The 23013-nt window shown below is 36.8% G+C and overlaps 1 protein-coding gene across 4 annotated transcripts; it reads left to right on the top strand.

The window, feature by feature from the left end:
• Positions 1 to 443: 443 nt before the first annotated feature.
• Positions 444 to 22052, top strand: LOC138691137 (uncharacterized). 4 transcript variants are annotated; one of them, XM_069812874.1, is made up of 6 exons: positions 444 to 602; positions 8813 to 9113; positions 12099 to 12430; positions 14912 to 15178; positions 16732 to 17051; positions 21422 to 22052. In XM_069812874.1, exons 2-6 carry the CDS (start codon positions 8989 to 8991, stop codon positions 21713 to 21715), a joined length of 1338 nt encoding a protein of 445 aa, XP_069668975.1. In that variant the 5' UTR covers positions 444 to 602; positions 8813 to 8988; the 3' UTR covers positions 21716 to 22052. The 4 variants fall into 4 exon arrangements, with proteins under 4 accessions (XP_069668975.1, XP_069668976.1, XP_069668977.1 ...); XM_069812875.1 differs by having other exon boundaries at positions 454 to 602; positions 8783 to 9113; XM_069812876.1 differs by lacking the exon at positions 444 to 602 and adding an exon at positions 1963 to 2059.
• The last annotated feature ends 961 nt before the right edge of the window (positions 22053 to 23013 follow it).

Genomic DNA, 23013 nt, shown 5'->3' with positions numbered 1-23013 from the left:
AGTTAAAATGAAGTTATTACCATAATTCAATGGAAACATATAACAAGTAAAATAAAGTATACACATTAAATGTAAATGATGTCAATGTTCATTGAACTATGGATGCATGTCATAAAAATTAAGAATGTTAAAGGAATTGTCATTGCACCAAATGAGTGTCTCTGGACCAAAATGATTCCATTTTAATTATTTAAATATAATTTAAATTAAGTAACATATTAAACGATTTATCCTTCTATCAAACACGAATGTTCCCTGGATCAAACGTCCTATTTTAATTATGTAATTACTTTATATTTATTTCTAACGGGTGCAGCGGAGCGCACGGGTACGGCTAGTGTTAAATAAGATTAGACACGAACACCAGTAAAAATTTTCTGTTGTCCTGTATGTGTAAAATTTTTCCATTCAGTTGACAGACACCGAAGACAATTCACAGCAAAAAATAAGCACTGTCATTACGTTGTTTGTTCGTCGTATGTAATCTTCGTTATCTCTTTCGCGTTAAGGCCTGTTACGAGTGCAACTGTATATGGAACTCCGATAACTTCCCACCTCATTGTGTGCATTTGTTTCAAGAGTGTCTCAGCTGTAAGGTTCTAGTAAGTGGATAAATTTTATTCTATTATAAATTGATTTGTTACTAGTATTAAAAAAATCGCGAGGTGATAACTAAAGATTTCTATAAGCTATTTACTCATAGATATCTTCGCCATATTTTTAACGTGCAGAAATATTAATAATTAAGTATGACGCAATCTTAAGTCTTAAAAAGTAATAGTTCACTAAAAAAACGGTGTTACACGTTGATAAATAATTTCATTCACTATTAATGGATATTGGTATATACTACTGCCAGTGTTCCCAACAATTGTCACCTTAAAGTCGCCAAATAAAATGTTAAATGTCGCTAAAAACTCGCTAAATTCAATTTAAAAGTTAAAAAAAAAAAAAGTATCTAAAGAAACGGGAAAGATTAACAATAGCAAAAATCTATAATAACTTTCACAGATATAAATCATCCATAACCTCCTCCTCTACTTCAGCTGCTGACGTCGAAGACGAGGATTCATATAGGCCGGGAGTGGAACGTATATACGCTTCAGTATTTCAAGTTTTCCGCAGAATATTTCCAGGAAATTTATTTGTAACTTGTTTTTCCCGAAATCCTCGAGGTGTTCCTGACGTGAGGTATAGCACTAACTGTTTTGGCATGAATTCTATTGCGTAGTTTTGGTTCCACTGAGTTGAATTGGCTGAATAGACATTCTACCTCAGTATTCGAATAGGTTAGAGAAGTACGGCCACAGCAAACATAGAAAGCTGTTAGTCCAGATAGAATCTTTGTCCTGGTACACTTGCACCCAAAAATTTACTGTTGATGAAGTACTGCACCAATTAACAACGCGATAATTTTGCCAGGGGATTTCCCAAGATATTTTCATGATCCGTTGAGCAGGGGCGCTCTTATAACGTTTTGAAAATGTACCAAGGAAAATATTTTCTCTATAATAATATGAAAAATATCAAAATACAATTCAGTATTTCCAAGTACACCTTATTAAAACGTCCACATCTGTGGAGTAACGGTCAGCGCGTCTGGCCGCAAAACCAGGTGGCCCGGGTTCGAATCCCGGTCGGGGAAAGTTACCTAGTTGAGGTTTTTTCCGGGGTTTTCCCTCAACCCAATACGAGCAAATGCTGGGTAACTTTCGGTGCTGGACCCAGGACTCATTTCACAGGCATTATCACTTTCATATCATTCAGACGCTAAATAACCTAGATGTTGTTAAAGCGTCGTAAAATAACCCAATAAAATAAATAAAACAGATAAAATTGCTAAACGTAAAAATCGCTAACTTTGTCGCCAAATAATTAATTAAAACTGCAGAAAATTCGTTGGTCCCTATTTCCTAACTTTTGTCTATAGACACCCCCTCAAAACCGCTAGATCTAGCGACTTGTCGCTGAAGTTGGCAACACTCACTACTGTGTAAAAGTTGTTGTGCGTGTCACCGGGGACAAAAAGAAGTGTCACAGCGGAAAAAACAAAGCTGAGGTATGTTGAGTAACTGTAAAACTAATTAGATATATAGTACTAAAGAAGTGTGAGTGTTAGGGGAATACAAATCCTAAGGAAACGTACCGTAGGTTAATACGAAACAACATTACGAACCGCAATACCGCGAGATAGCGAGAGATCACACTTCGACTGATCGAACTTCGGTGCAGGGGAGCCAACTGCTGAAGAGTTTACAGATTGTGTAAACCGACGCGAGCGCCAACGAGAATTAGCCACACGAGATCTGGCGGCAATTCTAACAACTAGGCAGCAAACCAGCCAACGGTCAGCAGAGATCATTCCCAGTGACCTCTATTCTACAACTGGACTGAACACTAGGAAGTAAGGTCATGATTAAGGTTAGTTGAGCCTTGTAGTAAGCCCAACAAAGAGGAATGAGACGACGCAAATGTATGATCGAAAAATAATATCGTGCGTAGCATTTGGTTGTAAAAACGCGGCAGTAATGGAACTCCAGATGTATCATTCCATTGGTAAGTTTAGAAAACATTGAAGTCTACCTTGTATTTAACAAATAAGTCAATTTTTCTGAAATAATGAAAATAAAATGCATTTTTATCCATAGGTTTCTCTTCAGCAGATATGGTGATGGAACTAACGGGAATATCGGAAAGAATAGCAGTGCTAAAATTAGCAACAAGAAACTCTCTAATGATAGTCATACAAATATAAGTTACGCCCCTACAGAAATAAGCAGCGAAGATGAACTAGAAGACTTCTACAAGAGTTTAGACTACACACTAGAAAAGTTAAAGTCACCAAAGAATATAATCATAGGCGACTTCAATGCCAGAGTGGGGCCACGCAGCCACGAAGATGAAGAACCAGCCCCTACAAAAAACAAGCAGCGAAGACCAACTAGAAGACTTCTACAAGAGTTTAGACTACACACTAGAAAAGTTAAAGTCACTAACGAACATAATCACAGGCGACTTCAATGCCAAAGTGGGGCCACGCAGCCACGAAGATGAAGAACCAGTCCCTACAAAAAAAGCAGCGAAGACGAACTAGAAGACTTCTACAAGAGTTTAGACTACACACTAGAAAAGTTAGTCACCAACGAACATAATCATAGGCGACTTCAATGCCAAAGTGGGGCCACGCAGCCACGAAGATGAAGAACCAGTCCCTACAAAAAAAGCAGCGAAGACGAACTAGAAGACTTCTACAAGAGTTTAGACTACACACTACAATAGTTAAAGTCACAAACGAACATAATCATAGGCGACTTCAATGCCAAAGTGGGGTCACGCAGCCACGAAGATGACGAACCAGCCCCTATAAAAACAAGCAACGAAGACGAACTAGAAGACTTCTACAAGAGTTTAGACTACATACTAAAAAAGTTAAAGTCACGAACGAACATAATCATAGGCGACTTCAATGCCAAAGTGGGGCCCCGCAGCAACGAAGATGAAGAACCAGCCCCTACAAAAAAAAGCAGCGAAGACGAACTAGAAGACTTCTACAAGAGTTTAGACTACACACTAGAAAAGTTAAAGTCACGAACGAACATAATCATAGGCGACTTCAATGCCAAAGTGGGGCCACGCAGCCACGAAGATGAAGAACTAATCGGATTTGGGAGAAGAAATGACAGAGGGTACAGACTGGCCCAGTTTGCACACGGGCACAGATTGAAAATAGCCAACACATTTTTCAGGAAAAATCCCCAAAACAGATGGACTTGGAGATCGTCCAACGGCAGCACGAAGAACGAAATCGACTACATCCCGAACAACAGATAAAACTCCATAAGGGACATCTAAGTCATAACAAACCTAAAACTCAGCACTGATCACAGAATGGTAAGAGCAACATTGAAATCGGAAAAAAGACGACGATGGAAGAAACATTCAAAACCAAACACAGAAATGTTAGACATTGAACAGTACAAGATGCAAATGCAGAATCGGATGGCACAGACGGACTTGAGGACAAAAAAGGACCACAAGAACTATATAAGATTACTTACTTACTGGCTTTTAAGGAACCCGGAGGTTCATTGCCGCCCTCACATAAGCCCGCCATCGGTCCCTATCCTGAGCAAGATTAATCCAGTCCCTACCATCATATCCCACCTCCCTCAAATCCATTTTAATATTATCTTCCCATCTACGTCTCGGCCTTCCCAAAGGTCTTTTCCCCTCTGGCCTCCCACCTAATACTCTATATGCATTTCTGGATTCGCCCATACGTGATACATGCCCAGCCCATCTCAAACGTATGGATTTAATGTTCCTAATTACGTCAGGTGAAGAATACAATGAGTGCAGCTCTGCGTTGTGTAACTTTCTCCATTCTCCTGTAACTTCAACCCTATTAGTCCCAAATATTTTCCTAAGCACCTTATTCTCAAACACCCTGAACCTATTTTCCTCTCTCAGAGTGAGAGTCCAAGTTACAGAAGAACCAGTAATATAACTGTTTTATAAATTCTAACTTTCAGATTTTTCGACAGCAGACTGGATGATAAGAGCTTCTCAACCGAATAATAACACGCATTTCCCATATTTATTCTGCGTTTAATTTCCTCCCGAGTGCCATTTACATTTGTTACTGTTGCTCCAAGATATTTGAATTTTTCCACCTTTTCGAAGGATAAATCTCCAACTTTTATAGTTCCATTTCGTACAATATTCTGATCACGAGACATAATCATATACTTAGTCTTTTCGGGATTTACTTTCAACCCTATCTCTTTACTTGCTTCAAGTAGAATTTCCGTGTTTTCCCTAATCGTTTGTGGATTTTCTCCTAACATATTCACGTCATCCGCATAGACAAGAAGCTGATGTAACCCGTTCAATTCCAAACCCTCTCTGTTATCCTGGACTTTCCTAATGGCATATTCTAGAGCAAAGTTAGAAAGTAAAGGTGATAGTTCATCTCCTTGCTTTAGCCCGCAGTGAATTGGAAAAGCATCAGATAGAAACTGACCTATACGGACTCTGCTGTAATTTCACTAAGACACATTTTAATTAATGGAACTAGTTTCTTGGGAATACCAAATTCAATAAGAATATTATATAAAACTTCTCTCTTAACTGAGTTATACGCCTTTTTTAAATGTATGAATAACTGATGTACTGTACCCTTATACTCCAATTTACTATATAAGATTGTATGTAAAAATTAAATCATTAAATCATCCACAACATTTTGAGAAGTATAAAAGTGCACATCTTCTATTTTAAGTAAAATTGACTACATTGATCTCATAACAAAAATTAAAACAAATCTGATTTCTCATTTGAATATAAAGGAATATCATTCCTGTAATTAACTTAGTTTCAACTGCAATGTGCGCCACATCTCTGCATTCTTTTTTTGTTCACTAGTTTCGTTATATTAGGCTATATTGTAGCGGTCTTACTAATAAAAACTTTATATACAGACGTTTAACTGTGTTATACTTATACAATGAGTAGCTCGTTTATAAGTCGTGTGTAAATTCCTTACTAATAATCATTACATACGTCGTGTATAACAGTATAACTGTTACACAGCTACATCATAGTTTCGTCATTACTTCGTTACGAAAGGTAATAGAATAACTAAGATTCTCTATTGCATCGAGTAGAGCGCTCTAGTGTGGCCTGTTAAATATCGATAGTACAACTAGTTCTAATAGATGACCACACTATATTTTGGTCAAAGAGTACAAGCTACAGCAATATTATTTTGTGCTCTTTGGTATGTTCTTCTGTGGTTACAAGGCAACCATCATCATAAAATGACAGTTGATACGAACAGCTGTTAGAGGGGCGGCCATTTTTTCTTATATACAACGCTTAAACAAGGGGTTTCGTGTATATAACTACTGCAAAGCAATTCCCATTGTATAGTTACAGCCTGTTTATACAGGGACATCATTTTATTTTTATTTCAATTTTTATTGTACCTGGTATTTTTGAATGTACTTCACTCCCACCCCTTCTACTAATGAAGTTTCAACTGTTTTCCAGACAGAATCAAGGCCGCTTATAGTAAACAGCACTGAGTTACTGAGTATAGTACGTTCCAGAAATATGTTCGCGTTTTCCAGTGACGAAAGAACTTTTAATATTGAATCATATTTTCACACAAGTACTGTCCGTTTGCCTACGTCACATCCCGATTTCCCCCACCTGCTTCTGCACGGCCCTCTGTAAAAGCAGGGCTGTCTTAGCTCTTTTCTAAAACATTAATTTCTGTTAGGAATTGGACGTTTACGTAATATTATACAACTGTTTAAAATAACTTAAATAAAAGGGCCTCGTTAAGTAATTAACTGTCACGTGATTTCCCTCCTTTCTACGATCCTGCGGCAATAACCACTTGGACGGAGAGTAGATAGCATGTCCGAGTAATTTTATCTATGCGGGCCGGGCAGAAGTGAAGATTGAATTTACATTACATAAGGTCCTCTTTTGTAGAGTAGGTACAGAATTATTTCAACATGAGTTACTAGTACGAAGGACGAAACTGGTAATTGGAATTAGATGCAATAGTCTATAGTGCGATAATATGCACAAAAGAACTGAAGCCTGTAGGCTATCGAAATGAATGGCTACCATCTTCAAAAATGTGTTTAAATATCCATTTCATAATTATTTTTCAATTGAACTTCATTATTCTCTATATTGTACGCTAATGTGCTGTAGACAGTATAATATACACTGCATAATGAACACGTTCGCATGGATAGCTCAGTTCGTGAGTAAAAACACTCATTCTTAATACAGTATTGCATTTTGATTAAATAAAAATCCTAATGAAAATTATCGAACTCAAAATCGCGATATTTCGTAGTTTACGTAAATTGATGAAGTACTTTTCTTCCCTCCTATACCTAGTATAGTGATGTGTTTGTGTTTTATGCCAGTATCATCGAACTCCAGTTGTGGAAGGGGGTAGCGAACGGGTTTTCCGGTTCTCTAAAGGTATAGCCAGGTTAATATTAAAAATGTTAGTAAAAATAAAATGATGTCCCTGTACATCCATTGCTTATGCTTGCTTTATTAGTAAAGTTTTCTGTCTCAACTCTGCATAAGTCTCGTATAAAAACTATACACGGTTTATTAGTAAGACAGCAGATATACAGGCCTATAGCCTGAGGAGGGAAATCAGATGTGCATCTGCCAATTTAGAGCGATCGTCGCTTTTAATGAAGTTAATTTTCGAGAATATTTGCTCACATACGTATGTAGAACGAAACACGGAACTCATGCGCGCACTGTGATTGTTTTGAATACAGAAGCATTCATTTTCCCCATTGCTCTTTAAACTGGTATTGTCCTAACTACATTGCTCTGAATTTAAACTGTAGACTGTAAATACAAATCCCCTCTACCCTATCATGACGCTTGGAGTTAAAAGAAGCGATGCATAACGTATTCCGACTTGTGACGTATGCCACAGCTGCCGCCCAGTTCTACATCCTTGGTATAAACCAGGCATGTCAATTGATGCCCACAGGAGCAAGCGCGCGCTTTAGAGCCCAGGAGAGCCTGAGCGCTTTACAGCGGAAAGGAAAGAGACAGACGGTAGAGGTGGTATATGCCGCTTGGTCGAGCTATATTCAGGGATGGCCAGCACTGATTCAATAGATAAAGGGAAGAGAACTTATTAAAACTGTATCCATGTTAATTTTTAGATTTGCCTGAGAAGTATAAGTGCATTATAAAAATGTAAGTTTTAATTTTAATGCTGATTTTTCACAAGCTTGATTTTTTTATTCAAAAGAAATATTTTCTCAACTTTTCGTATAGAAAAGTGAAATTTTCAGGTATAGGCCTATTTATTTAGTAGCCTTACAGAATGTTTTCGTAAATCTAATATACCGTATATACGTATTACTGAAGATAGTGTATTGAAAATTTTGAAAATATTCGCATGGAAATTGTTTGTAAGGAAATGAATTAACAAAGCAACTACTGTTACATCATAAGCAAAAGATACGTGCCCATATGTTGTAAAAATGTCAGCTCTATAGCTTCAGCAGATTTCGAGAAAATAATTTAATATTCTGATGATAGGAAGTTGCTCACAAATATCACCTTAAAAGCGTAATGCGATAAGAGTTTTGTTATGTAATATTAGTTACACTTAAAACAGATACAGCACCTAGGTAACTTTGGTTTGTACTGTAATATTGCTTTGATTAGTTTATTGATTACTTTTGTAAGGCTAAAGATACCATCAATATAAATTCCAACTTATCATGTCATACTCAATCTCTTTCTTTGGAATATCACTTTCTTTATGAATGATGTGTTTCATCCACTTAATACAGTATAATATTATACTACTATGGAATTTAAAAGAATATTCCTTCTTAACTCTCTATTATGTTATTAAGATTTAAAGCACAAGTGCAATATTAAGAAATCAGTGTTAGTACTTTTGTTTTACAGACAATATAGATAGTATTAAACAGAAAGAAGCCATATAAAAATAACGACATAAAATTTCACGTTCCGTTTGAAGTTTGTGCACCACTGTTTTCTTAATCCAACAGGTTGCTTATTCGTATATACAACCCTTCCTCTTTCCATAGTTAGCGCTTTCTGCCCGCGCACGACGTCAAGGTCAGAAAAATGCGCTTGCTTTGACATCACTGGTATAAACTCACATGGGCTCTCGTCTAACATTCGGAAAGATTTTGGTGTTGAAATACTGATGCTGATAAATGATGTAAGACTGTCATTGTTTCAGCCTTGTTAACAATCACCTGCCTACTTGCAGACGTACCACAGAACCCTGTGCGCCACCCTAGAGTTCTTGGGCTACCCTGAAGCTCCACCAACCCTAGAGGATCTGCAGGCGGAGTACGGTAGGAAGGCCCTGTAGGCCTGTGAACGCTTATAACTCCCGTTGCTGTCTTTAGGAGCGAGCCTGATTGTGGCTTCGATATTAACCACATGGACCAAGTACTCGAGAGTGGCTCGAACTCAGGATCCAGCTTGCACAGCGATGAGTACAAGCGCACCGGGAAATCGCTTCTTCCGACCTTGGTGGAGAGCTGCGGCGTGTTTGGAGATACACAGTTGAGTGGAGATCCGCTATCAGGTTCACTAGTCATTAACAGAGCTACTGTACTCCAACCACGAGAAAGTCTCTGCGGAATGAGACGAAGCGGGGTAATGCTGTGAATGAATGTTGATGTCATAAGGTCACACACGTGGGTACTCGTATCTCTATTGACTAGCTCTCACAGCACAAACACTAACATTGATGCACACATATTTATACTACCCTAGTTACAAAATTAGATCGTCCACACTTGTCGAATAACGGTTAGAGCGTCTAGCTGCGAAACCAGGTGACTCGGGTTCGATTCCCGGTCGGGGCAAGTTACCTGGTTGAGGTTTTTTCCGGGGCTTTCCCTCAACCCAATATGAGCAAATGCTGGGTAACTTTCGATGCTGGACCCCGGACTCATTTCACCGGCATTATTACCTTCATCTCATTCAGACGCTAAATAACCTAAGCTGTTGATAAAGCGTCGTAAAAAACCCACTAAAATAAAAGTGAAATAAAAATTAGATCACTGTTAATCTCCTGGTCTTTTAATCCCTCCAGACAGGAAATAACATATTCAGGAGAGCGCATGGTTTTTAAATTAACGTTATAACGACAATATTATCTGTCTACTTCGCTCCAATAGATGACGCAATAGTAAGCACATTCCTTTTACGGTTGATCTTCTGGTTGGAGAACAGTAGGAACTTCGTACCGAACGCTATAGCCCTATGTAGGGTACGATCAACCACGTAATCAACGCATAAAATCTCAGCTACTCATAGAAATGGGAATATTGCCTTGACGAGTTTGTTTCCCTTTCCACTGTACCTTCCTGTTTCCGGAAAAGAAAGATCTATGGGACATTCGTAAAAGCACAGCTAGTCACATAATTATGTGTATGTACAACTACACAAATTGTTACATACATATAGGTTGACATTGATACAATATTGCTCTTTACATATTTACACCTATGTAAGTCCACACCTGTGGAGTAACGGTTAGCGCGTCTGGCCGCGAAACCAGGTGATTCGGGTTCGATTTCCGGTTGGGGAAAGTTACCTGGTTGAGGTTTTTTTCTGGGGTTATCCCTCAACCCAATATGAGCAAATGCTGGGTAACTTTCGGTGCTGGACCCCGGACTGATTTCGCCGGCATTATCACCTTCATCTCATTCAGACGCTAAATAACCTAATATGTTGATAAAGCGTCGTAAAATAACCTAGTAAAATAAAATAAAAATTACACCTATATAATATAACACAGGGTGTAACTTTTTGAAATGATGCAAAATAATAGGCTAATTATAAAATAAGTAAAGATCAAAGAAAGAAATAAACTGTACATACAGTACATACATACGTACGTAACATGCATACAGTACATACATACATACATTTCTTCCCATCACAATCTGAACACACGCTCTCGTCATGAAACAATACTAACAATACCATCCCATCGCACCTCTTCATACTCATCCTCTTTCACAACAGCCCTGGCAAGACTCTAGAATTCGTTACCTGCTAGCATCAGGGACTGTCGAAATAAAATTGAATTCAAACGCAAATTTACTAGGCACTTGGTCAGTAATTGAGACTCGTTCAGACATGGTTTCTTGTAAATAGTTCTCTTAATCTATCACAAAATATCTCAATATATGATAATTTCATCACTATAGAATTTTGTTATTCTAGGTTTAATTTGTAATTCAGTAAATACAAAAATATTCTTTGTTCTTAATTACTATGATAAAATGTCTAGCTTTCATTAATCAGGTAATCTTGTCGTACTTTAATTTTTATTGTAATTGTAATTGTAAATTTAATATTAATTGTAATTTTATTCATATTATAGTTGTAATCCCCTGGTAGAGGGGCAGATAAGGCCTGACGGCCTTATCTCTACCAGGTTAAATAAATAAATACTACCTACATACGTACATACATACATACGTACATATAGTGCTAGGAAATTTACTGTGTTTATACAGGGAATAAATCTCGCTTACATTTGCAGTAGAACAATACGTTGTTACTCAAACGTCTTCCATAATCACCGTCCTTCGCAAGTCTTTCGTGGCTCCGACTTAAGAACGCAGAACTTTACACTCTTTGTCTTTACTCTTTCGAATTCTGCACACCTCAACACCAAATTACCTTTCGTCTCGTTTCTCCTATCTATACTCTAACCACGACGTAAATACCAGATCACTTATCTGTGGCACGCTAAGTATACCTCTTCATAGGACATCTCGTTATTCACCATCTTTTACAGTATCCACCTCGCGTCAATGGAATTCCTTGTCACAAAGTATTAGGGGCTGCAAGACAATAAACACCTTTAAAAGCAGCTTAAAAGATAACCTTCTTAGGATTTCACTCCAATCATACTGATTTAAACTATCACTGACTACATTGTTACTTTTTTCTTTAGACATAATCCTGATAGAGCTGTATTTTCAAAATTGTCTCATAATAATCTCTTTCTATTATCTAATATCATTTGAAATATATTAACATTCTATGTATTTTAGCTTAATTCTGCTACACAGTTTATTCAGTGTTTAATTAATAGTTCATAGTATTTTGTTGTTTAATTCGTAAATAACTCTTGTATACATATCAAATTGTTGAATTCTTTGTAAGTTTATGCATATGTAGACTATATATACTTTTTGGTGGTTGAATGGAAGAGAAGGCCTTACGGCCTTAACTCTGCCAGCTAAAATAAATCATCATTATTATTATTATTATTATTATTATTATGCCGATGTGGCCCTGTTGTATGTAGTAAGGGTTGTTAACATGAACATGATCATTTCCTGGCTGCTCGCTCACTGAATAACGAGATCGGTACGAAGTTCTAACTCTGGTTATTAATGAATGAATGAATGAATGAATGAATGGAGGAAACGGGAGAGGAAACATTTGAAAAGTAGACCAAAACGCGTCCTTGCAAAGGAAGTTATCGATCCTGGATTAAGTCCGTGTAATCTTCCTCACAGAGGTCCGAGGCCAGGGCTGTCTACGCAGGTACCCCCGTGGCTGGATAAAGAGTTGGTGCAGCAGTGGATGCGTCCGCACTACGGCGCGGTGTGCGTGACGCACTGCGTGGCTCAGAGCATTCCCGGGGGTGGGGACAACTACCTGAGCGACATGCACCGCCTGGAAGTGGGGACCAGCGACGGGGAGACGCGTCGCTTCCTCGTCAAGTGCCGCAAGACGGAGGGCTACATCGCCCGCATGCTGGAGCGCAGTAAAATCTTCAGCAAGGAGCAACAGATGTACAGCGGCACGATGGCCAGGCTGCAGGACATCCTGCACGGAGCCATGCCAGGCAAGCCTTGTACAGGGACATCATTTTATTTTTACTTCAATTTTTATTGTACCTGAGTTTTTGAATGTACTTCACTCCCACCCCCTCTACTAGTAAACTTCCAACCGTTCTCCACACAGAACCAAGGCCGCGTATGCAGTACTGAGTTAGTGAGTATAGTACGTTCCAGAAATATGTTCGCGTTTTCCAGTGACGAAAGAGCTTTCAATATTGAATCATATTTTCGCACAGGTACTGTCTTCCGTTTGCCTACGTCGCATCCTGGTTTCCCCCACCTGCTTCTGTTCGCCCCTTTGTAAAGTCTAGTAGCTGGGCTGTCTTTGCTCTTTTCTGAAAACATTAATTTCTGTTAGGAATTGGACGTCTACGTAATATTATACAACTGTTTAAAATAACTTAAATAAAAGGGCCTCGTTAAGTAGTTAACTATCACGTGATTTCCCCACCCCCTTTCTACGACCCTGCGACAAAACCACTTGAACGGACAGTAGATAACATGTCTGAGTAATTTTATCTTTTCGGATCGGACAGAAGTGAAGATTAAGTTAACAGTCGTAAGGTACTCTTTTATAGAGTAGGTACGGAATTATTTCAACATGAGTTACTCGTACGAAGGACGAAACTGGTAATTGGGATTACGTACAATAGTCTATAGTGCGATAATATGCACAAAAGAACTGAAGCCTGTATCGAAATGAACGGCCACCATTTTCAAAAATGTGTTTAAATATCCATATTATGATTATTTTACAATTTAACTTCATTCTCTATATTGTACGCTAATGTGCTGTAGACAGTATAATATACACTGCATAATGAATACGTCCGAATGGATAGCTCAGTTCGTGAGTATAAACAATAAGTGTTAATACCGTACTGTATTTTGATTCAACAAAAACCCAATGAAAATTATCAAACTCAAAATTGCGATATTTCCTAGTTTACATAAATGGATGAACTACTTTTCTTCCCTCCTATACCTAGTAAAGTGATTTGTATTTTACGCCAGTATCATCGATCTCCAATATTGGAAGGGGGAGCAAGCGGTGTTTCCGGTTTTAGACCTTTAATCCAATGATATAGCCAGGTTAATATTAAAAATGTTAGTGAAAGTAAAATGATGTCCCTGTACATTGTTCATAATATTCGCTTGTATTGTCAGTTGATTGTAGAATGAAAACAAGAGTTTATTTTGTGTAATTTCCTAAATTTAATCAATAATGATGATTTATGTTCTCTCTTGAAAGGTATACACCATTTTCAAATAATTTAATACACAAACATAACTATTACATGAAATGCTGAATACGTTTTTGTAGCTTTATTCTCTTCAACTCTAATCAACAATAACAGCAATCCAGGTTACCAGGCGACGGACGAAAACAAAAGATGCGAAAACAAACGAATGAGATGTATAAACAATTGAATACTCTTTTAAATTTAACGGGAGAGGATGCTCTTTTGAAAACTTTTTTCCTATTTGGTGTAAAATATATATTCTGAAAAAAAAAATATTTGGCGGCCCAGATTTGAAAAAAATATACCCAATGCAGGATTTTACTAAAACCGATATATCTAAACCATTTTTAAAGGTCGATTCATCCAGTTTCTTGCAATGTACTTGCAAAAGCATGTTCTACAAACTGTCTGTAACAGAATTTTGATATTTGCCCCTAAGTTTGTAAAATAAACAATTAAAATTTAATAACACTTTTCTGAATTCCTTTCTTGCAAACAAACGGACGTAGTTTTAAAATGAAATCAATTAACAAAATTCTGTTAAAGAGAAAAGTTTCTAATAGTCTAAAGAATGTGTGTTCTAAGTTTCATGCATGTACCTTTAATAGTTCAGAAATTATATCCATTTTTGTCTGGCAATGTAGCAAAAAAATGAAGTTACCGTAAACCGATAAAAGAGGGCGTGTGATTTAAAAATCCATAGCGCAGGAAGTTTAAAAATGGCGTCTCAACATCCGATAAGGGCACAAATACCCACTAAATGTTATGCAATGTATTCTACACATATCAAAGAGTATTTTAAAGAATTTTCTTTTTTCCACTTACTCATTTTTCACCAAAAAATACCATCCTCTCCCCTTAAGTATCACAAGATAGGGGTGCCATTTGAAATTTCAAAGTGAGAGTGGCTGGGGGTGAGGGAGTGAAACTTAATAATCAGTTAAGACTGGTTTTAAACTTTCCCTCAATATCTAAATTGACGTGTTTTTTGTTTAATTAAATCCTGTTTAAATTATATAGTTATTTACACTGTGAAGTTTTGAAATGAACAGTCTGAATATATATTTTGTATTGTACGTAGCAATAAATACTGAATACTTTTTCAGAGGCGGCACCTTGAATAGCTTTCAGTCCGAGAAAGACGTATTGCTCGATTTTGTACAAATCTGCGAGTTATGACAGGATGAAGAACCCGGTACCTTGATACAGGAATGAAGTGATATTGGCTCGTGTACGTTACAGACGACGACAATCAGCTGGGCCCCCTGTGTATCCACGCCTGCCAAGATTTCCTGGTGATGGAGGACCTGAACTCTGCCGGGTTTCGAATGCTTGACCGCCGTGTTGGACTCAACCTGGACCAATGCTTGATAGTAGTGCGCAGCCTGGCCAAGATGCACGCCGCTTCGGCCGTCTTGCACCAGCGGGATCCAGACTCGATGAAGCAGTACAGGCGAGACTTTTTCACCTACCCGAATGCCCAGGATCGCTGGCAGAAGTACTTCAACGGTACGTGAACCATACACTTGTCAGACATTAAATTACACTACAGACTTTGAGATGAAGGAGGAATTGTGGAATAAAATAGCAGAGAGGCACTTGCAGATAAATCAACGAGTGCCAATTTGCCCATAAAATGCTCATACGCTTTTCCAGAATAATAGAAACCAGGACAGGTGTCGGTTGGTGAAAAGTCATTTACTGATCCAGATACGAGAAGCGAACTCAACATCCGCCTTCTCTCCCCGCGGCAGAATGCACTATTTTTACTTCATTTACTTAATTTTTCTTCGTATTCACTGGTCCTACTCTTTATTAATTTACATAGTCAATTACTAATTAATTATTTATTTCTTCAGTAATCTGTCTTCACCCACACTGTCTCTTATTCTCAAATTTCCTTCTCTTACTAATTCTACAGTCAATTACCTCATTCATTAATGTTCTGGCTAATTCACTCATTCATTTGCCTATTAATTTTCTGATGCATCATTCTTTAATTAACTCACTCACTCACTCTCACCCTCTCACTCTCACTCTCACTCTCACTCTCACACACTCTCACTCTCACACTCACTCACTCTCACTCTCACACAATCTCACTCTCACACTCACTCACTCACTCGCACTCTCACACTCACTCACTCTCACTCTCACACAATCTCACTCTCACACTCACTCACTCACTCGCACTCTCACACTCACTCACTCGCACTCTCACACAATCTCACTCTCACTCACTCACTCGCACTCTCACACAATCTCACTCTCACTCACTCACTCGCACTCTCACACAATCTCACTCTCACTCTCACACACTCTCACTCTCATTCTCACTCACTCGCACTCTCACACAATCTCACTCTCACTCTCACACACTCTCACTCTCATTCTCACTCACTCGCACTCTCACACACTCTCACTCTCACACTCACTCACTCGCACTCTCACACACTCAGTCTCACACTCACTCACTCACTCTCTCACACTCTCACACACACTCACTCTCACACTCTCACTCTCACACTCACTCGCACTCTCTCACACTCACTCACTCACTCTCTCACTCACACTCACTCACTTTCTCACTTACACACTCTCACGCTCACTCTCACTCACTCATTCACTCACTCACTCTCTCACTCTCACTCTCACACACACTCACACTCTCACTCGCACTCTCACTCACTCGCTTACTGGCTTATTAATTTTCTGATTCATTCATCCATTTAAACTCATTAGCTAATCAATCAATTAACACAGATTCGTTTACCCAATCATTCCGTAAAATCTCTCTTCCTCTATTTCATCTTTCTTCCATTTTAATTCTTTCTGTCTTCTACCTGTGCTTGATTTATGCATTCATTCATTCATTCATTCATTCATTCATTCATTCATTATTTCATCCATTCTTACAGTTTCGTATCCTATTTTTTGCTCTTTTTGATTGATTGATCCATCCTTTAATTCCATCTTTCTTTTGTTTTTATTTCTGGCCGTCGTATTTTGACGCGCTGTTGATGTTTAGCCTGACGATTATTCTGGTCTTCTGCGACTTGCAGGCATGTCGAATACTCTGGCCGAGGAGCTCGACACGTGGTCCGCAGACTGGGGACGGTACGCGGAGAAATTGCGGCGCGTGGCGGGTTGCCTACTGGCATTGCTCCAGAGGGCCAGGGTTCGCCGTGAGGGCGCCCTCAACGTGCTCTGTCACGGCGACCTGTGGTTGAACAACATCCTGTTCAGCCACCGAACCCCTGCCTGCCGCTTCGTGGACTTCCAGTTCTTGCAGTTCACCTCGCCCGTGGTGGACGTGCTCTTCTTCCTGACTACCAGTCCCGAGTTCGAGGTGCAAGCACAGCACATGAGCCGCCTCATACAGGTCAGCTCCGATAGATAATTTGCTTTTATTTTTAGCAATGCCTTTGGTTAGATTGGTAGGCTTTATCAAGATAGGCAACTCCATGTTCCCATGATATGCATGATTCGTATGCAGAGACTAATAAGGGAACGTTCAACACTGGAAGATTGGGTAGGACCTTCAAATTTGTACACTGAAAGGTCGCATTTATAATAAATTTTGGAAATCGACGAAATCTGAAGGACTTTAATATTTCTGTTCAAGATCAATACTTACGTAAATGGAAAACTACTAAATTTTTTGATGTTACATTTGATGATTGTTTGTCTTGGAGACCCCATTGCACGAGTTTAATTTCTAAGCTCAATAGCATTTGTTATCAAATCAGAATTTTGAGGACGATAATAAATCACGATGTATTAATGTCTTATTATTTTGCACACGTCGAGTCAAGGCTTTCATATGGCATTTGTTTTTGGGGATCTGGAACCATGCTGAATGATATATTTATTGCTCAAAAGCGTATTGTCAGATGCATGGCGGGCGTTGTAGGGAATATTTCTTACAGTATAATATTCTCACTGTTTATGGTATATTTTTAATGTTTTACAACTAATTTATAGAAATCTGTCTGATTTTCACCAAAATAGTGACTTTCATACTTATGATACTCGTAACAAAAATAGTTTAACCATTCCAGTACACCATTTTACAAATATTAGCAGAGCCTATATGGTTTTAGGTATAAAAATTTACAATAGTTTGCCTGAGGACATCAAATTTACAAAAAATACTCACAAATTTAGGAATTATATAAAAATTAAATTAATAAATTTGTGTCCCTAGAATCTAAGATATTTGAATTTTTCCACCTCTTCGAAGGATAAATCTCCAATTTTTATATCTCCATTTCGTACAATATTCTGGTCACGAGACATAATCATATACTTAGTCTTTTCAGGATTTACTTCCAAACCGATCGCTTTACTTGCTTCAAGTAAAATTTCCGTGTTTTCCCTAATCGTTTGTGTATTTTCTCCTAACATATTCACGTCATCCGCATAGACAAGAAGCTGATGTAATCCGTTCAACCCGTTCTTGGAGCAACAGTAATAAATATAAATGACATGCGGGAGGAAATTAAACGCAGAATAAATATGGGAAATGCGTGTTATTATTCGGTTGAGAAGCTCTTATCATCCAGTCTGCTGTCCAAAAATCTGAAAGTTAGAATTTATAAAACAGTTATATTACTGGTTCTTCTGTATGGTTGTGAAACTTGGACTCTCACTTTGAGAGAGGAACATAGGTTAAGGGTGTTTGAGAATAAGGTGCTTAGGAAAATATTTGGGGCTAAGCGGGATGAAGTTACAGGAGAATGGAGAAAGTTACACAACACAGAACTGCACGCATTGTATTCTTCACCTGACATAATTAGGAACATTAAATCCAGACGTTTGAGATGGGCAGGGCATGTAGGACGTATGGGCGAATCCAGAAATGCATATAGAGTGTTAGTTGGGAGACCGGAGGGAATAAGACCTTTAGGGATGCCGAGACGTAGATGGGAGGATAATATTAAAATGTATTTGAGGGAGGTGGGGTATGATGATAGAGACTGGATTAATCTTGCACAGGATAGGGACCGCTGGCGGGCTTATGTGAGGGCGGCAATGAACCTTCGGGTTCCTTAAAAGCCATTTGTAAGTAAGTAAGTAAGTAAGTAAGTAAGTAAGTAACTGTCCCTAGAATCTAGAGGATACACGCATGGGCCCTTGAAATGAAGTGAATAATGTATTTTATATTTGACATATTTTAAATTTTAATGTAATGTATATATTTGACCATGTCTATGCATATATTATGCCTTCGACAATAAAAGTTCTATCTTATCTATCTATAAGACAGTTAAATAGTGTTTGGAATATTAGTATTGGCATTAGTATTAATTAGTATTAATATATAAACAAATTTATACTTACGAAGCAAAATCAATTTCACCTGATCAACACGGGTTTATGATTGGAAGATCAACTATTACAAATTTACTAAATTTCACTCAATTTGTTTCATCCCAATTAGATAATAAATTACAAGTTGATGTTATTTATACAGATTTTCAGAAAGCATTTGATAAGGTTGATCATGATATTCTTTTATTAAAATTGAAAAAATTTGATTTTCTTTCTCATTGCTATCGTTAATTAAATCTTACTTGAAAGGAAGAGTACAAGTTGTGAACTTTCATGGTCATACTTCTAAGTCTTTTACAGTAAATTCTGGTGTGCCTCAAGGTTTTATTCTTGGTCCATAATTGTTTTAATTGTTCGTTAATGCTATCGTGAATTGTGTACAACATTCTAAAATTTTATTACTTGCGGATGATATTAAATTGTATAAAGAAATCAAAACTATATCACATTGTAATCTACTTCAAACAGATATTACAAACCTACATTTTTGAAGTATTAATATTAAATTGTTATTTAATATTAATAAGTGTATACATATGACCTTTTCTAAATTGAAAAATACAATTAAATTTTCATATAAAATAGAGGCAAAAATTTTACCAGCAGAAAATGAACATAAAGATTTATATATATTATTTAGGAGTAATTTTACATTTCGTAGTTATATTAATAATATTATAAATTTCTCCTATAAAAGTTTAGATTTTTTTATGAGAAATTCTTGTAAATTTAAAGTCAAAACTATAATAATTTTTTATAATTCTATTGTTCGATCTAAATTACAGTATGCTGCTGTTATCTGGAACCCAGTTACTAACAAATATATTCTGTTACTAGAAAAAATTCAAAATAAATTTCTAAAATGGTTATATTACAGACTTTATAATGATTATCCTACCTATGAGAGTTATGCTACAATGCTTCAACATTTCCATTTTACTAGTTTGCAGATTAGACGAAATTGTCAATCTTTAAACTTTCTTTACAAAATTATTAACAATAAGTTGGACTGTGTTGGTTTATTTTGTTATATAACATTATATGCACCTAAGCTTAAAACAAACTTTCGAAATTTATTTTACATCCTACCAAGGACAAATACTGAATCGCACAAAAATTCCCCAGTTTTCCAAATGTCACAGTTATTCAATTAATTACATCCTCATCCGAATGTTGATATTTTCAATATGAATTTCTCTAGATACAGAATTATTTGTTATCATATTTTACAGAATATTGTTGTTAGTTAATTTGAAGCTACTTTCACACCTTATTTCAATTTCTCTTTTTTTTTCTTTCTCTTATTTCTATTTTGTTTCAGTTTTTAATAAGTGTAGCCTATGTTTCCTTTTCCTTGTTTATGTTTTATAAATTAGTTTGTTAGTTGTGAACATTGTAATTGGGCTTTGCTTGTTATGTTCAATAATAAATAAATAAATGGATGGACGGATGGATGGATGAATTTAATGTCATTCAGCGATTTACAGCCATAGACAGCGTCAGAGTAGATATATATATATATATATATATATAATACATGGTTACTACAATATGAATAAGTGTAAAAATAAAATAAAAAATAAATATACAATCACAATAAATAAATAAATAAACAAACAATCCAGGAAACAAACAAATAAGTAAATAAATGGATAAATCGATAAATAAACAAACAAGTAAATCAATACATAAATAAGTAAATAAACAATCTAACAAATAAATAAATAAGTAAATGAATGAGTGAATAAATAAATAAATAAATAAACAATCCAGGAAACAAACAAATAAGTAAATAAATGGATAAATCGATAAATAAACAAACAAGTAAATAAACAAATCAATACATAAATACATAAATAAACAATCGAACAAATAAATAAGTAAATGAATGAGTGAATAAATAAATGAACAAATAAATAAATAAACAATCCAGGAAACAAACAAATAGGTAAATAAATGGATAAATCGATAAATAAACAAGCAAGTAAATAAACAAGTAAATCAATACATAAATAAGTAAATAAACAATCGAACAAATAAATAAATAAGTAAATGAATGAGTAAATAAATAAATAAATAAAATAAAGAACATCATACACTAATAAGACGTATCAATATGCAAAATTAGAAGGTTCTACGCAACCTTTTAGTGTTGAAGTTTCCTTGTAAGAGGAAGACGGAAAACAGTGTAAGATGCTGGGCTTGCAGTAAAAGACCTGCCCTTGAGCAGAAAACTATGAATGAATATTGACGAGGCCTCTTGTATTCTTGTACTTTCAGGAAAATAAAGAATATGAATATGAATATATGAGTTCATTGAAACTAGTACAACTGAAGGAGCGACTGGAGTGTCAGTGGATTTTTTCCTTGATTATGTAGATAAAAAAACTAATAGCGGGATGATTTCTTGTGTTTCAGGAATACCACAGCACTTTATGTGACGTCTTAACAAAGCTGGGCTGGTCTGGGGTGCTGATGACTCTAGAGGAACTTCTTGCAGATTACAAGGGCAGGGCAGCTATCATGCTTTGGGCCCTCATAGAGCCCTGCCCCGCGTTCCTAGGCGACTGGCCCGATGAATTCGATTTCGACAAAGCGTTAGAGACAGGTTCGACTCCAGGTCGCGGCATGTACAACGAACAGTACAAGAGACTTGTGAAGTTGCTTTTGCCAGAACTGGACAAGATGGAGGTCTTCGATTCTTTGACCTAAAGTAACACATAATCAATGAAATAATTGTTCTTAAGTCTGCTGTAAACAAATATTTTGTTGTGCTGTTATGGATGCATTGTATTTTGAAACGAAGAGTGCTAAAGTTTTAAACTAATTACTGGAATACAATTTAGGTTCTTTTACGGTACTGCAAATACGCCAGGTATTACAAAATTTTAAGTATTGCAAAAAAATGGATATCCTGCTGAGACTTAATTCCAAATTCCAAGATTAAGAAAAACATTCCAGAGCATAACTGTGATAACCTGCAAGCTTTTATACGTAAAACTAGTATGTACTATTGAAAATAATAAAATAGATTGTGTTATTTGTTTAATTTCTCTTTTGCTAGCAATAAAACAGAACAATAACTAAAAAAATCTGAATCATAGAAACATTTGAATATCACTTAATATCAAAGCCACCTATATTTACGGTAGCTCTGTTTCAAATTTACACTGAAGTGAACTCAATTGTAAATAGGCCTAAATCATTAAAGTAGCTGCTATAGTTTCTGTGTAGTAAGCATTACATATTGTTAAGAAGCGACATCTCTCCTTATCAATTGTAAATAAATCATTAACGTAGCTGTTATAGTTAAATTTCAAGTGCAAAATGCCTAAACATAGTTTAATATTACTCGACCAAGGCCAGTGGAGTCCTGCAGCCCGGAGCAGTGGCGCTACTGCTCCTGCGTTCGTAATACCGCATCGCTATAGTTCACATTACGCCCTAGGCTCCACTCTGTGAATAAATAAAAACATCTGGTACCATGACCATTTCATCGGATTGCGTGAAGTGTTATCATTCCGTGATCATATCATCTGAGGTCTACTTCACGGAGCAGGCGTGAGCGCGAGCTCGAAACTGTGTTCTACCGTAATTGAAGAGAGTGACTGACTGTTATACGTAGTTATACCACAGTCTACTATATACAGTCGCGAAGCTCAATACGTAGTAAATATGCAAACATTAGATACTTGCTCACCACTAGGATCGCTGATATCGCCCCATTACAGGCAATGCAAAATAGTACCGTCACAGTCTATTGTTTCTAGCACCCTCAAAACTCAAGCTTCGTGACTGTATATTCTAGACAGTGGTTATACAGACTTTCAAACATACCTGACCCCACTAATCGATAGTGTTCGATAATTTGTTCGTATAAGTGTAGCTGCTTTAGTTATTACTTCTACCAATAGATGACGAAGGTAACAAACGATAAAAAATATCTGCACAAAATATATTTCAGACAAGAATAGCAAATTAGCCTACATAGATTATAAGGAAATTCCATA

Source organism: Periplaneta americana, chromosome 16 (assembly GCF_040183065.1).
Source record: "Periplaneta americana isolate PAMFEO1 chromosome 16, P.americana_PAMFEO1_priV1, whole genome shotgun sequence".
In the NCBI taxonomy this organism is placed as follows: Eukaryota; Metazoa; Arthropoda; class Insecta; order Blattodea; family Blattidae; genus Periplaneta; species Periplaneta americana.
The sequence above is the reverse complement of the archived record's forward strand: the minus strand, read 5'-3'. Positions and strand labels throughout refer to the sequence as shown.

What these genes read in the sequence shown, in the direction of transcription:
- LOC138691137 (XM_069812874.1), top strand. Translation starts at nt 8,989, where the DNA reads ATGGACCAAGTACTCGAGAGTGGCTCGAACTCAGGATCCAGCTTGCAC. An exon ending in GGCGTGTTTGGAGATACACA is followed by an intron (nt 9,114 to 12,098) that starts GTTGAGTGGAGA and finishes TCTTCCTCACAG; the next exon opens with AGGTCCGAGGCCAGGGCTGT. An exon ending in ACATGAGCCGCCTCATACAG is followed by an intron (nt 17,052 to 21,421) that starts GTCAGCTCCGAT and finishes CTTGTGTTTCAG; the next exon opens with GAATACCACAGCACTTTATG.